At 37.6% G+C, this 17,079-nt stretch overlaps 1 protein-coding gene across 6 annotated transcripts in view; it reads right to left on the bottom strand.

Annotated features, from left to right (window-relative positions):
- Positions 1 to 2,788: 2,788 nt before the first annotated feature.
- RXFP1 (relaxin family peptide receptor 1) overlaps positions 2,789 to 17,079 on the bottom strand; it is a 139,332-nt gene continuing 125,041 nt past the window's right edge. For 4 of the 6 annotated variants that reach the window (XM_063705623.1, XM_031010522.3, XM_055384761.2 and 1 more), the window contains 5 exons: positions 16,813 to 16,884; positions 11,032 to 11,261; positions 8,972 to 9,382; positions 7,455 to 7,673; positions 2,789 to 4,391 (listed from right to left, as the gene is read on the bottom strand). In XM_063705623.1, coding sequence (XP_063561693.1) covers positions 4,093 to 4,391; positions 7,455 to 7,673; positions 8,972 to 9,382; positions 11,032 to 11,261; positions 16,813 to 16,884 — 1,231 coding nt within the window. In that variant the 3' untranslated portion in view covers positions 2,789 to 4,092. The remainder of the gene's footprint in view (positions 4,392 to 7,454; positions 7,674 to 8,971; positions 9,383 to 11,031; positions 11,262 to 16,812; positions 16,885 to 17,079) is intronic. The other 2 variants (XM_055384760.2, XM_063705622.1) reach the window with 1 other exon arrangement.

The following is a 17,079-nucleotide window of genomic DNA, read 5'->3' as shown; positions in this document are numbered from 1 at the left end:
ATTTGATATTGTGGATAAAGCAGAAGGAAGAGTCAAGGATGACTCCCAGATTTTGAGCTTGGGCCATCGGGTGCAATTCAGCAAGACAGGGTCTATAGGAGAAGAATCAGATGTCAGATTCTAGTCTATTATTTAATGCAGAATAACGACATTAAAAAGCCAGTGAGATACTCAAGTGGAAATGTCAAGTGGGCAGTTGTATACACAAGTGGGCAGTTTAGGGGACAGAATAAGCTAAAGGCAAAAATATGGGAATCATTAGTATATCCACGGTATCTGAGGACATATTAAAGTAGTCTGTAGATAAGAAAAAGGCTTAAAACAAGAGTGAATGAAGCTTCCAGTGAAAGATTTTCTCTAAAAGAGGAGCAATTTTATAAAAATTAAACCACTTTTTGTATTTTTGAGGTCTCTTACCTAGAGCAATTCACTTGACACTTTGTCGAGTAAAATGCATGGCTTTACAATTCCAGCTGTGTCTTCCTTCCACTTTGCTCTTTGACTTCTACTTTATCCACATCTAAATTGCCAAGGTTTACCCAGTCATTTAGGAGAGATGATGTGTTAGTATGATGAATTAGTAATTCTTAAAAAATGTAAAAAATAAAAGTTGAGGTTTTCCTGATATAAACTTTAGATTTTTAAAACAACTTAGGCTGGCTTGATTTAGAGGATTGATTTGACCTAGATCATGGTTATAAGCTACATTTCTAAGCAAACCTTGATACAAATCGTAGTTAACTGAGTGCTTCTGTTGCATTATCTGTGGAAGTTTCTAAGGAGATAGTTATGTATTATGTTAATAATTACTTATCAAATTAAATTAAATCGAAGTTACTCTATTTCAGGAGGTCGAAGGGTGGAAGAGCGAATGGGTTGAGCAGACAGGAAGTCAAATGGCCTCTAGAAAGTTGTTTAAAAATATGTTAAATGCTAAAGGAAGTTTCAGATGTGTACTTCGTAAATTTAATGCATTTCTAAGACTCTTAAACAGGTTAAGACCATGATTTTTGTTGGACTAAATTTCTTGTATCCATGAGTATTGCTTTTATTCTTTTTTGGTTATTCTTTTTAATAAAAATATTTGGCTGGGTGCGGTGGCTCACACCTATAATCCCAGCACTTTGGGAGGCCGAGGTGGGTGGATCACCTGAGGTCAGGAGTTTGAGATCAGCCTGGCTAACATGGTGAAACCACGTCTCTACTAAAAATACAAAAATTAGCTGGGCATAGTGGTGGGAGCCTGCAATCCCAGCTATTCAGTAGGCTGAGGCAGGAAAATCACCTGAACCCTGGAGGTGGAGGGTGCAGTGAGCTGAGATCATGCCACTGCACTCCAGCCTGCAGTGAGCCGACATCATGCCACTGCACTCCAGCCTGGGCGACAAGAGAGAGACTCCATCTTAAAAAAAAAAAAAAAAAAAGGCTGGGCGTGGTGGCTCACATCTGTAATCCCAGCACTTTGGTTTCAGAGGCCGAGGTGGGTGGATCACGAGATCAGGAGTTTGAAATCAGCCTGGCCAACATGGTGAAACCCCATCTCTACTAAAAATACAAAAATTACCTGGGCGTGGAGGCGTGCACCTGTAATCCCAGCTACTTGGGAGGCTGAGGCAGGAGAATTGCTTGAACCCAGGAGGTGTAGGTTGCAGTGAGCTGAAATTGCGCCACTGCACTCCAGCCTGTGTGACAGAGCAAGACTCCATCTTGGAAACAATAAAAACAAAAATAAAAAATAAATAAATAAAAATAAAATTTCCTATTCTATTACTTGGAATTAGTAGTAATAGGACTTCTAAGGAATTAATCCTAAAATAATCTTAAGAAAGAATTAGGCCAGGCACGGTGGCTCATGCCTGTAATCTCAGCACTTTGGGAGGCCGAGGTGGGCAGATCACGAGGTCAGGAGTTCGAGACCAGCCTGGCCAACATGTGAAACCCTGTCTCCACTAAGAACACAAAAATTAGCCAGGTGTGGTGGTGCGTGCCTGTAGTCCCAGTTACCTGGGAGGCTGAGACAGGAGAATTGCTTGAACCTCAGAGGCAGAGGTTGCAGTGAGTTGAGACTGCACTACTGCACTCCAGCCTGGGCAACAGAGCGAGGCTGTCTCAAACAAAAACAAAAACAAAAACAAAAACAAAGAATTAAAAAAAATTTTTTTAGAGACAAGGTCTTGCTCTGTCACCCAAGATGGAGTGCAGTGGCACAATCACAGAACACTGCAGCCTCCAACTCCTGGGCTCAAGCAATCCTCCCACCTCAGCCTCCCTATTAACTAGGACTATAGGCATGTGCCACCATACCCAGCTAATTTATTTTTTAATTTCGGGTCTCGTTGTTTAGGCTGGTCTTGAACTCCTGGCCTCAATGATCTTCCTGCCTTGGCCTTCTAAAGTACTGAGATGATAGATGTGAGTCACTGCACTTGGTCTGTTTTCATTTTGTATAAGCTTTTTTAAATTTACTTTTTGTAGGCTATTTTTAAATTTAAAAATTGCAGCCTATTTTATTTATTTATATTTAAGAGACAGTGTCTCACTAGGTTGCCCAGATTGGACACAGCCTCTCATGTAGCTGGGACTACAGTTGCATGTCACTGCACCTGGCTATTTTATTTATTATAGAACTATCAGTAGTTACATTATTGAATATTATAAGCAGAACTATAGTTTTCTATTATGCTCTGAGTTATATTGAAATTATACCATGTTCTTCATGTAGAAAACTTATTGAGATTATTCCAAGTAAGCAGAGAAAAAACCCCGAAGCAATCCATTTTTAATAGAGTTAAATTTCAGATAATTTATTTTCAGAACAAATCTATACAACTATATCTTCAATAAGTGCATTATGGTTTGATTCCAGTATTTTTGTGTTTCAAACATTTTTGGTGTATTTGAAACTATCTGAAAACATTTTCTTCTCCTGCTTAAAAGTTTCACATTATGAAAGCAAAAAATTCTAATAACGTAGAGACTAGAGAAGAACAACTAGTTAAAAAGTTAGTATCTCACGTGCTGGCAGTGCAAAGAGAAGGTAAAGTCATTTCTTGAAGAAAGATTTTCTGCTTAAAGTGAAATGTGTACATACAGACCTTTCCTTCCTGAAATTAAGTTCCTGAATCAGTACATTCCAGCCTTTTCCTTTTAACTGCTTTACTGAGATATTTCACACACCATAACATTCACCCACCTAAAGTGGGTGAATTAAACCACTTAAGTCTGTTCTTAAAACAGCACGGTTTGTTGAAAAGCCTTTTGTCTTGGCATCCTTGTTGAAAATCAGTTAACTGACAATACAAGGATTTATTTCAGGAGTTTCCACTGATGTAAATGTTTATCCTCATTCTAGTTTTTCTGATCCACTTCTCTGCAGTACTCATACTCTCCTATTCCAATCCCATATGATGATGTTCATTTAAAGCAAAGAGAAAACTGGGCAGGAAGTGCCAAAAGAAGTGCTGTTTTTGAGTTTCTAGCAAAGCATCTTTTTAGTAATAAATATGTTGTGTTGGCTCTCAAGTGTATGGAAACTTAAAGAGAGGTAAGATGGATTCTTAAAACAGAATATTATTTTGCAAACAGTCAGACATTTTCTATGATGCAATTACACTGAGTATTCCAAAACTTTAAACCTTTATTTAAAAGTGCCTATGATTCTTGCTGATGCACATGACAGGCAAAGCTCTACTTTAAACTAGGAACTGCAGATGGACTTTGTATAGTCTTTTGTAATTAAACACCATCTACAGATTGAAAGGTTCTGCACTGTCTACTTCCAGGAATATATTGCAATGCTATGCACATAGTAGTGGGTACTCAATAAATGCATGTTAGAAAAATGAATGAATGTTACTGAAGTAGATTTCTCTTAATTTCTTATGCAAAATGTCTACTAATATATATACATTATTGATATAATTACTTCCCTTTGTAAGAGCATTAGTCATTTTTATTTTTCCTCATGTCCTTGTAAACTATTTATCTTAGCCATTATTATAAATTAATTTTGTGGTATTCATTTCATACCAGTAAATCCCTCATGAAGCACCCCCACAGTATTCTCTGTGAAGAAATGAATTTCAGAGTCAGTCATGAATAGGAATTGAGTCTCGTTGATTGAGAAATCAGTGACATTTCACAGGGGTATGTGAAAAGGTCTGGCTTCATTAACTCAGGTGGCATCTCCTGCAGTGGCCACATTTCCACCCAGATGAATGATGGAGCATATGTTTTCTGACCTTTGCTGTCCATAGATTTTCTTTGTCTGTAGTTATCCCAAAACCGATGAATCATTTCTTTAAATGGTCTTGTGGTCAGAGTATAGAGAATTGGGTTCAAAGCACTGTTAATGGGCAGAATAAAAATCACTACCCAAGAGGTTATGGTACCTAAAAAAGAAAAATGAAATAGTTTTAGTGTTTATAGATGTTTACAAGGTATAGAAACCCAATTTCCCTGTTTCTTTCATCCCAACCCCTTTTTGAGTTTTGATTTTTTTCCTTTGATGTCACATAATTAAATACCAAGTCTATATTTGTTTCCAAGATATCTTTCCAGAGTGCCAGTGTGTGAGGGGAATGCTAGTGCTGAAAAAGAATGGCATTCTTTGCTAAGTAGCTCTTCTTGAATACACTAACAAAAATATTCCTTTAGGTAGAAATATTTTTCACAAAGTGATTACATATTATGATTATATTTTAGGAAAAACATTGTTTAGTATTTAAGTCATAAATTTAAGTGCTTAATAATTAAAACACTTTTTGAGTATTTTAATAGTGCACATAGTATTTGTCAGAATATGTAAGCTTGTATTTAATAGATTTCTTTTTTGCCATTTGATTTTTTAACAAAGTGTGCATTTTTTTAGCTTTTGACCAGATATTTATTTCTGTAAAAAATAACTTTGGCTAAACCCATCTTAAAAATCACTCTAATATATATAGAAATACCAAAATACTCTGATTTGATTATTATTTAATTGATGCTGTCATTACTCTTTGTTTTTATGTTTTTGTTTTTGAGACAGGGTCTCATGCTGTCACTCAGGCTGGAGTGCAGTGGCGTGAACATGGCTCACTGCAGTCTCGACCTCCTGGGCCCAAGCGATCCTTGCACCTCACCCTCTTGAGTAGCTGGGACCACAGGCATGTGCCACCATGCCTGGTTAATTTTTTATTTTTTTATTTTTTGAAGAGTTGGGGTCTCAGGGTCTCCCTATGTTGTCCAGGTTGGTTTCAATCTCCTGGGTTCAATCAGTCTTCCCCACTTGGCCTTCTTTTTGTTGTTCATAAAATGTAAGATACTATCACCATCATCCATGGTACAGAACACAATTAAAATTACGTATTAATATATACAATTGTTTTTTTTTCCTGAGATAGAGTCTCGCTCTATCACCCAGGTTGTAGTGCAATGGCACAATCTCCGCTCACTGAAGTCTCTGCCTCCCAGGTTCAAGCATTCTCATGCCTCAGCCTCCCAAGTAGCTGGGACTACAAGTGCATGCCACCAGGTGCAGCTAAATTTTTGTATTTTGAGTAGAGATGGGGTTTCACCATGTTGGCCAGGCTGGTCTCCAACTCCTGACCTCAAGTGATCTGCCTACCTCAGCCTCCCAAAGTGCTGGGATTTCAGGTGTGAGCCACTGCGCCCTGCTACATGAAAATTTTAAAATGTGAATACAAACTGCATTATATATATATATATATATATATTTATATATATGTATTTATATATATTTAACAGGATATATGCATTTTCATTGTGGTAAAATATGCATAACATAAACTTTACCATGTAACCATTTTAAGTGGACAGCTCAGTGGCATTAAGTACGTTCACATCATTGTACCATAACCACCATCCATCTCCAGAATGATTTCATCTCCCAAACTGAAACTCTATGCCTATTAAACAATCACTCTCCATTCTCCCTTCCCCCAACCCCTAGAAAACACCGTTCTATGTTCTATGAATCTGACTATATCAGAAACGTCATGTCAGTGAAATAAAATATTTGTCCTTTTGTGTCTAACTTATTTCACTTAGCACAGTATCTTCAAGGTTCATCTATATTGCAGCATTTGTCAAAATCTCCTTCCTTTACAAGACTAAATACTAATCCATTGTGCGTATGTACCACATTTTGTTTATCCATTTACCAATCTATGGACATTTGTATTGCTTCTAACTTTTGGCTATTGTGAATAATGCTGCAATGAACATGGGCGTACAAATATCTGTTTGAGTCCCTGCTTTCAATTGTTTTGGTTTTCTTCTTAGAAGGAGAATTTCCACATTGGATGGTAACTGGACCATTTCCACATTGGATGGTAACTAAACCATTGGATGGTTTAAATTTTTGAGGGACTGCCATATTGTCTTCCATAGCAGCTGTACCATTTTATTTTTCTACCAGCAATTCACAAGGATTCTAATTTCTCCACAACTTTACCAACACTTATTTTTTTTTCTATGTGTGTTTTTTTTAAAATAGTAGTCATCCTAATGGATGTAATGCACATTGTTTATTTTTTATTTCTTATTTTTTTGAGACAGGATCTTGCTCTGTCACCCAGACGGGAGTGCAGTGGTGCAATCATGGCTCACTGCAGCTTTGAACTCCTGGGCCCAAGTGATCCTCCCACACTGGCCTCCCAAAGTGCCAGATTACAGGCGTGAGCCAACATGCCAGCCTACATTCTTTTTAAATGCCAAGAATGTTTGCTTCTATTATCTCTCACACTCTGGCATGATCTTCTCTAAATTGCATGTATTACAGGAAGAAAATTTTCTTACATTCTGAAAAAAAATGCAGTAATTATTTAAGAATTGTTTTGGCTTGTTTTCCTTTCTAGTCACCTTAAGCATGTGATGATTAGAATTTCAACACCGTGTGGAATTTATTTTGGTCACTCATTGCTTCTTTGTTCCATAGTAATTGTATTATTAGGCATTTATGGAAAAAAATAAACAGTTCTTCCCCAGTAAATGTTATATTGATGAGCAGAGCCAAAAGTACCTACAACTCTGACTTACAATTTTTACAATTTTTTTTTTTTTTTTTTTGGCTCTGTCACCCAGGCTGGAGTGTAGTGGCGCAATTTCGGCTCACTGCCACCTCTGCCTCCTGAGTTCAAGCAATTCTCATGCCTTAGCCTCCTGAGTAGCTGGGACTACAGCAGTGCACCACCATGCCCAGCTAGTTTTTGTATTTTTAGTAGAGATGGGGTTTCCCCATGTTGGCCAGGCTGGTCTCAAACTCCTGACCTCAAGTGAGCTGCCCGTCTTCGCCTCCCAGAGTGCTGGGATTATAGGCATGAGCCACTGTGCTCGGATCTGATGTACAATTCTTTGAATTGTTTAGTGTTAAGAATTTTAATTGTTTTCCTTAAAAGAACACTGTAAAAACAGATTTATTATTTCTTTAAGGAGATTAAAAAATATTGTACCTGGTATTTCTACCTGAAGCAGTGAAAGAAATTTCACTACAAAAATGGGTATCCAGCATAATGCATCAGTAAATACTATAAAGAAAAAACGTTTGGCAAGGATCATCTCTTTTTTAACTTGATTCCGTATTTCAGTTGCTGTTATGGCACTTTGATGAACACTATAAAACATGCTTCCATAGGAAAAAACTATGATGATAAATGCGCCCAAATTAATACCTATTTGGAATACAAACAGTATTATTAATGCATAGAAATATTTCTTTCAAAATGAAAAAACATAAATAAAACATTTTTATTATTAAAGATACAAAGATGTTATTACTAAAGATACAAAGACTATAATGTGTGGGTTTTTTCTTCACAAAGAATTACTAAAGTCCACAAAAATCATGAATTTTTTTGAGATGAGGTTTTGTGGAAGTAGTGAAGAATGATAAAATGTTTACTTTTAAAATGAGATATTGAAATTACAGTAATTCAATGAATATCTTGGGTTTTTAAGCTTTCTAGTATTAGTGATGTTTTATTTTTAATTTTTTTAGAGATGGGTTCTTGCTCTGTCACTGACTGAAGTGCAGTGGTACAATCATAGCTCACTGCAGCCTCAAACTCCTGAGCTCAAGCAATCCTCCTGCCTCAGCCTTCCAAGTAGCTGGGAGTACAGGTGCATGCCATCACACCAGCTAATTTTTTTTTTTTTTGAGATGGAGTCTCGCTGTGTTGCTCAGGCTGGAGTGCAGTGGCACTATCTTGCCTCACTGCAACCCTGCCTTCCACGTTCAAGCAATTCTCCTGCCTCAGCCTCCCAAGTAGCTGGGACTACAGGTGTGTGCCACCATGCCCGGCTAATTTTTCTATTTTTAGTAGAGACGGGGTTTTACCATATTGGTCAGGCTGGTCTTGAACTCCTGACCTCATGATTGGCCCGCCTCGGCCTCCCAAAGTGCTGGGATTACAGGTATGAGCCACCGTGCCTGGCCTCACACCAGCTAATTTTTAAAAAATAATTTTGTAGAGATGGGGTCTTGCTATGTTGCCCAGGCTGGTCTCAACTCCTGGCCTCAAGTGATCCTCCCACCTTGGCCTCCCAAAGTACTGAGATTATAGCACAAGCCATCGTGCCTGGCCTAGTGATTTTTTTCTAATTCAGTTACTTTTTGCTGTACTCTGAAAATATTTTTACATTGCTGGTTTAGAACAGTTGTATGTATACTCACAAGACAAAGATGTGTGTTGCCATGAATTTGAAAAGATAATAAATATCATTATGTTCATATTGTAAAGCAAAGAGCCAAAACATATTTTGCTTAGCATGTTTAGGGTGAATACATGAAATACAGGTGTTTAGTGTCTTTTATTAAGCTGTGTCAGGTTGGAATTTATATCAGAGTATAATTTGGGGAGGAAAATCCTTGCTGGGGATTCTGATAGAATTCACCCTCATTCTTACTAACAAAAACTGGTTGGAGGATTTGAAATAAAAACTTGTGAACATTAGTTTCTTAGTTTCTTACCAAGAAAAATTGCCACTGAATAAATCTGGGCTCCAATACTTTCTGTATCTTCTGAATGAAGAGGGAAGCATACTCCATTGGTGCCATAGTAGTTTTTGAAAAATTCCTTATTGCTCAATGGAATGAAAGCCACTATAAAACCAGTAATCCAAATGAGAATCAGAACTGTAATTGTTCTGCATTTTCCAGGTCTCACACATCTAAAAGGATAGACAATGCAGATGTATTTTTCCAATGTCAGAAATGTTAGCAGTAAAACTGATACTTCTGTGGACAGAATGGCCAAAGATCCTACAAGCTGACAATGAGTACTCTCCATCCACAGCTGCGCATGCTTATTGTATTCTCCACGAAACTTTAGGTCAAAGCCTCCGATCACGAATAAATATATTCCCATTAAGCAGTCGGCACCTAGAGGAGTCATAGTTTCACAAATTTAGAGAAATAAATAGGTATCATAAAATCATCAATAAGCAATAATATTTTTAATGCTAGAAAAAATAGTCAAGTTTCTTCCAACTTAGGAAGAGGTAATTTTTATTCTCCTAATAATTCACTTACAGATGAGGATCTATTCATAGACTGTGGTAACCACTCTCAAAGGTACTCTCTACGGTTAATTATGCAATCATTTCTTCATTTTCCTTTAAAGTGCAAGTCTCTAAGAGCATAGATCTTGTCTATTGTTCTAGACCCATCACGTAGAAGTGTCGAATAAATGAACAAAATGCAATCACGTAGAGCATTCAGTTAGGGCCTTAGATGAGGATGGCATTATTTGGTTCAGCTCTTCCACTGAAATTCTCCCAACGCAACAAGCTCAAGGTGTCATATAAAATGTTGGAGAAAGTAATTCACAAGTTCCTATGATAGAATAATGACTGAATTCTGAAGCCTATAATTTAAGAGATATGTATAATTATGAACTGCTTTGCAGTCAGTACAATTTTAAGGGGCTTAAATTACTTACCAGAGTTGGTCTAAGCAAAACTGTTTTCTCTCTCTTTCAATTTTTACATCTTTTTCTGTCTCTTTTTAGGGTCTCCAATCCCAGGAATTAGCTCTCTTACACTACTTGGCATATTTCTTTTTAAGCAAACGTTACATATCAGAAAGTGGGTGAGATTTTTGGATCGCACAAGCATTCTACACAAAATCCCTAAAATCACATCACTGTATAAATCATAAGGCTGACCCTAAGCCTTTAACTCTGAAGTTACAGTCTAGGCTTCACCAAGGAAATTGAACTTACTAAAAATTTTGTAGCTAGCAATACAAAATAGTAAATGGCTTCTGAGTTCTGTTTCTTACATAGCTTGCAATAAAAAAAACCATTTAGACATTAGACTTTGAATAAGGATGGGGACAGCACATGGGGGCAGCACACATACAAAAGTAGAACCTCATGTAGATTGATGCTTTACTTGCTTGAGGGAGCATGGATAAATTCTAGGCCACTTGACCTAGACTACAAACATCCTGAGGACTGGTTTCTTCCTTATTTTTCTTTGCAGTGTTCATTTAACATAACACCTTGCCATTATATTGCAACAACTTTTTGAAAAAATGAATACTCCCTAAAAATATTTTCTTATTTACACATTTCAGTTAGAGTGGAAAAAAATTCTAGTAGCTCAGAGATCAGGAAAACATGTAGTTGTTAAGTCAATATCTGTGAACTGGACATACACATAAAAAAGTAAGTATAGGTCTGCACGTAAAATTGTGACCATAGGAGGTTGCAATTTTATTTGTAGTAAAAGATTTTAGATGCGTCAACAAAATATTGTGCCTTCAGAGCCACTGTATGAGAGAGAACTAATAAATGAAAGCTTCCTTAATTTGCATAAGGTGATTAAATTTCCTAGTTTAAAAAACATATTTTTTCTTATTGCTAAAGTAATGCTATTTTCTCTGTAGAAAATGTGAAAACAGCATACAAGCAAAAAGGAGAAAAATGTAAAATTCCATAATTCTACCACTCTCACAACTTATTTTCTAATAATAAAGCTTTTGTATATTTCAAAACTACAATTCCCCTTTAACCAGGAAATACTCACAGCAGAGAGAAATGATTGACATGGCATACAGCTTGTTCTCAGACCTGATATAAGGTCGCATGCAAATGACAAAAATGTTTCCAAAGCAGGTAACTGCAGATACAACCCAGACAAATACTCTCTGAATAATGCTTGCCAAGAGATTCTCTAGAGATGAAATTCCATCAGTGTTTGGTTTACAGCTGCGAACATGTGGTGCATACCCACAGTACTGGAATTTCTTAAAATATCTGGTATACAAAGAGAAAGTAAAATAAGATTTTCCATTTAATTCAGTGTCACCATACATTCATATTTATTTCCTACATTTTATCGGTAGAAAGAAAATGTCTTAAGATGAAATTGAGAGGACTAAAGCATTAGGGATTCTGAAACTTTAAACTTACATCCAATTATCATTAGCTTGATTTCATTGTTAAAGAATGTGTGGGTGAGAGTAGCAAATAGGCATAATAAACATAACAAGTGTTAGACATGTCTTAGAATACAAACTGTTAGATGTGATCAAGAGAATGAATCCCTCCAGGGAAACCTTTATCGTACTCGCAATGTTTAGTATACGTAAATGCAGTTACACAGCTCCTATTGTGCTGCAAGTGACTGCTTTCTATCCCTCAGGGGAAGAGTTAAGTGTTTTCTTTTCTGTGCTTCCATGGCTTTTTGTTATTGAAGTTATGATGTTATTTCAACACCAATGAAAGAAAAGAAAAGAAAACATCCCATTAAAAAATAGGCAAATGATCTGAACAGATATTTCTCAAAAGAAGACATACAAGGCTGGGCGCGGTGGCTCACGCTTGCAATCCCAGCAGTTTGGGAGGCCAAGGCAGGCGGATCACGAGGTCAGGAGACTGAGACCATCCTGGCTAATACGGTAAAACCCCGTCTCTACTAAAAATACAAAAAATTAGCCAGGCATGGTGGCGGGCTCCTGTAGTCCCAGCTACTCGGGAGGCTGAGGCAGGAGAATGGCGTGAACCTGGGAGGCGGAGCTTGCAGTGAGCGGAGGTCGTGCCACTGCACTCCAGCTTGGGCGACAGAGCGAGACTCTGTCTCCAAAAAAAAAAAAAAAAAAAAAAAAGACATACAAATGGCCAACCTATGCTTGAAAAAATGCTCAACCTCACTAATGATCAAGGAAATGCAAATTAAAACCACAATGAGGTATCATCTTACTCCAACGTTGGATGGATGGCTATTATCAAAAAGACCAAAAAGTAACAAATGCTGATGAGAATCTGGAGAAAAGGGAACTCTTATTGGCGGGACTGTAAATTAGTATAGGCACTATGGAGAACGGAGAATATGGGGGTTCCTCAGAAAACTACAAATAGAACTAGCATGTGGGCCAGGAGCAGTGGCTCATGCCTGTTATCTCAGCACTTTGGGAGGCCGAGGTGGGTGGATCACGCAGTCAGGAGATTGAGACCATCCTGGTTAACACGGTGAAAACCCGTCTCTACTAAAAATACAAAAAATTAGCCAGGCATGGTGGCGCACACCTGTAGTCCCAGCTACTTGGGAGGCTGAGGCAGGAGAATCGCTTGAACCTGTGGAGGCAGAGGTTGCAGTGAGCCGAGATTGCACCACTGCACTCCAGCCTGGGTGACAGAGCGAGACTGTCTCCAAAAAAAAAAAAAAAAAAAAACAAAAAAAACCAGCATATGATCCAGGAATCCCATTCCTGAGAATCTATTCAAAGAAAAGAAAATCATATCAAAGAGATATCTGCACCCCCATGTTTATTGCAGCACTGATACAGGAGCTAAAAAGAAAGTATTTAGGCAGTTAGTGAGGGTAAGAGAGTCCTCGGTAAGCTTTCTCTTTTAATAAAAAGCAGCCCCAAATAATTTCTTTTCTAACAAAGAGCAGCCTGAAAAATTAAGCTGCAGACATAGAAAAGCAAGCTAGAAGCTTGCACAGGTGAATGCTGGCAGCTGTGCCAATAGGAAAAGGCTACCTGGGGGCCAAGCATGTTCAACATGGAGGCTCCATCTTTCCTTTTCTTTGTCAACCACATGTACAATAAAGAAGCAGACAACATGGTGCCAAACAGGTAGAGAACCCATCTGCATAATGAAAGATTAGGGTGGGGCAGCCAGCTTCTTCGCATGCTATACAAATGGCACACCTGGTCCAAGCAATCTTTTGGGCCCTATGTAAATCAAACATGGCTTCCTCAAGCTACTGTATTAAAACCCTGTGCATTTCACCACAGAACTGGAAGACCTATTCAGGAGCCCCTCTCTCTCTGCAGGAGAGAGAGCTTTTCTCTTTCTCTCCCGTATTAAACCTCTGCTCTTAACCTCACTCCCTGTGTGTCCACGTCCTTAATTTCCTTGGCGTGAGGCAACAAACCTCAGGAATTACCCCATACAAACAATGCTACTTCAGCACTGTTCACAATAGCCAAGATATGGAGTCAGCCTAGGTGTTGATGATCTGATGAATGGATAAAAAAATGTGGTAGATACACACAATGGAATATTCAGCTATAAAAAAAGTGAAATTCTGTCATTGTGGCAACAAGGAGGGAAATGGAGGACATTACATTAAGTGGAATAAGCCAGGAATAATGTTAAACATCTCATGTTCTCATATATGGAAGCTAAAAATGTTGATCTTACAGAAGTAAAAGTAGAACAGAGGATACTACAGGCTGGGGAGGGTAAGGAGAAGGAAGAGACAGGGAGACTTATTAAAGAATTCAAAGTTACAACTAGAAAGGAGAATAAGTTCTCATATTCTATACCATGGTAGGATGTCTATAGTTAACAATAATGTATGGTTTCAAATAGCTAGAAGGAGGATATTGAATATTCTAAACATAAAGAAATGATAAATGTTTGAGAGGATAGATATGCTAATTATCCTTTATCCTGATCTGATCACTATAAATTGTATGTACCAAAACATCACTATGTACCCCCATGAAGATGTGCAATTATTATTTGTCAATTAATAAAAATAACAAAATAATATTAAAGATTTTAAACATGGAAGTGCCACAGTAAAAGAAAAAAAAAGAAGTTATATTATCTGTAACTACTTGCTAACATGCCTATCTCTCACACTAGAGTTTGGTACATAATAAAGCATTCAATAAATATTTGTTGAGTGACTTCTTTCATCAATAGAGAGACTTTCCTTGTTGATAAATATACCATGTGGATAATTTATAATTACTATTGTGTTACCACCAACACCAACACCTTTTATTGAGCATTTCTTAAGTATCAGAAATAAGTTCTCAAATGAATTCCGTGAGGTAGGTGTTAGCATCATTAATAGGAAGAGATGAATCTTCAGTGGAGGCAAGTTATTTGCTAGGAAATTTTCTACTAAATATGCAAATTGAACTTCAAATTAGATCTATTTGTCTATAAAGCCATGTGTTCTGCCAAAAAATATAAATGATCTTTAGTGTATAAAGAGCTATAGTAAGAAAAGATAAAAACCTGATGATTACAATTTGTCCTGTCAAGCTCAAGGTCAATTGCTGATATTTCCCCATTCGGTTATATCCATTTATTCTGTAAACCATGAAGGACAGGAGAGCAGAACATGAGGAAAGAAGGAGTGTTGATTGGTATTTTACTATGTGTCTTAGGCTGAAGTTTTGCTTTTATCAACAGAATTATAGTAACTCTGTTTGCTGCTTTGGCTGCCCAGCACTCAATCACTCTTCTGATAATAGTGTTCTGATTTCCTTTGAGAGAATTACTTCTCCCTTTTTGAGAAGTTATGGTGGGACCTTCAGTGGAGGCAATCCCTAGCCCAGAGTAGGTAAGTGCCCTAGATGTGATCAACTAGATTCTCTTTCCTGAAACTGAATCTGATTGAATGACACTTAGATGGATAATTCCAGAGGCTATAAATTATTCTTCAGATTCCATTTTCTTCCAATAAATTCTGTTCTGTTTAATTTAGTCAGATTGCTTTATGTTGCATACAAGAAAGGAATCTTTTATAAGCCATCTTTCTGAGGAACTATGGAAAACAAAAACAGGGTTCTGTGTTAGACTTAAAATACAAGCAAGATTACAGAGTTGATGGTAGCTGACATTTTCTAAATTATTGAAAATTAATTTCCATGGCATGGATCATTCTAATAACTGCTATAAAATTGCATTCAATTAAAAAAGTGCTTCTAAAGCATGTAATCACAGGTACAACCAGACATACTCTTTGAATAAAAGATGTTTCAAAGTTTACCATTTCATCCATGCACGCTTGCTTGAATCATGCCTTGATATATGGGGATATTTTCATTGAGAAAGACTTCTTCTTAACTACCTTCATTTGCAGCATTGATTTATTTATAATTATTTTATATTGCCTATATAAATTCCTTCCTCTTCATCTGGTAGCACTTGTACCATGTGATATAGTTTGGATATTTGTCTACTCCAAATCTCATGTCAAAAGTTGATTCCCAATGTTGGAAGTGGGGCCCAGTAGGAGGTGTTTGGGTCATGGGGTAGATCCCTCATGAATGGTGTGGTGTCCTTCCTGCAGTAATAAGTGAGTTCTCCTTCTATTATTTCACATGAAATCTGATTGTTAAAAAGAGCTGGCACCTCCTCTTCTCTCTCTGGCTTTCTCTCTCGCCATTTGACACACCTACTCCCTCTTTGTCCTCTGCCATGATTAAAAGCTTTCCTGATGACCTCACCAAGATTAGAGGTTGGTACCATGCTTCTCTTACAACTTACAGAACTGTGAGCCAAAATAAACTCTTCCTTATAAACTACCCAGCCTCCGATATTCCTTTGTAGTAATGCAAAATGGACTAACACACCCTATACACAAATTACTAGCTCATTAGGCAAACATCAATATCTGTGAACAGTTATTAGAGCTGAGGATAACTTCTTACAAGACCAAGTGGATTCCCCTCACACTCATGTTTCCTGAGATTCAAAAAATCTCCTATGAGATTCTACCAGACTGTGGAAAACTAAAATCATCTCATCCAATATCAAAGGTTTAAGAGTTTTAATTATTGTTTAGACATGTCTCAGTCCACTTGGCTGCTGTAACAAAAATACCATAGACTGAGTGACTTAGACAACGAATGTTCATTTCTCACAGTTCTGGAGGCTGGGAAGACCAAGATCAAGGTGCCAGCAGATTCAGTGTCTGGTAGGGGACCACATGTTTCATATATGGCCATCTTCTCTGTCTGTCTTCACAAGGTGGAGGGGCAAGGGTGGTCTCCAGAGTCTCTTTTCTTTTCTTTTTTTTCTTTTTGAGATGGAGTCTCACTCTGTCACCCAGGCTGGAGTGCAGTGGCACCATCTTGGCTCACTGCAACCTCCACCTCCAGGGTTCAAGCGATTCTCCTGCCTCAGCCTCCTGAGTAGCTGGAATCACCACCACGCCTGGCTAATTTTTGTATTTTTAGTAGAGACGAGGTTTCACCATGTTGGCCAGGCTGGTCTTGAACTCTTGACCTCAGGTGATCCACCCACCTCGGCCGCCCAAAGTGCTGGGATTACAGGCATGAGCCACTGGCCTGGACCAGAGTCTGTTTTCTAAGGGCACTAATCCCACTCATGAAGGCTCTGTCCTCATGACCTAGTCACCTCTCAAAGGCCCTACCTCCTTGTACCATTGCACTGGGGTTAGTATTTCAATATATACATTTTGGAGGAACACAAACTTTCAGTTTATAGCTGGCAAATTAGTAGAAAATATTAATAGATTGGATGCATTATCATAATACACATGGAAACAAATATTAACATCACAGTGAAAAACAATAAAATATCTACTTACATGTGAGAGAGATTCATAAGAGGTCTAAACATCCTTTGTTGGATATTTGAAATTTCAATCCCTTCTAGGCTGCTAAAAATATCAAATTAATAATCAATCAAAAGAACATGTATTATACATGGTTTAATAAATTGAGTTTTTGTGAAGGACAATTTAATAAAATGCTTTTAGTTAACACTTACTCTGAACAAAATAATTATACTCAACCCACCCACTTCCCCAAATCCTCCTCCTTCTGATTGTGTTATTTTTACACATATTATCTTC

Source organism: Gorilla gorilla, chromosome 3, assembly GCF_029281585.2.
Source record: "Gorilla gorilla gorilla isolate KB3781 chromosome 3, NHGRI_mGorGor1-v2.1_pri, whole genome shotgun sequence".
NCBI classification, from domain to species: domain Eukaryota; kingdom Metazoa; phylum Chordata; class Mammalia; order Primates; family Hominidae; genus Gorilla; species Gorilla gorilla.
Note: the sequence above shows the minus strand (reverse complement) of the source record. Positions and strands in the feature narration are given on the sequence as shown.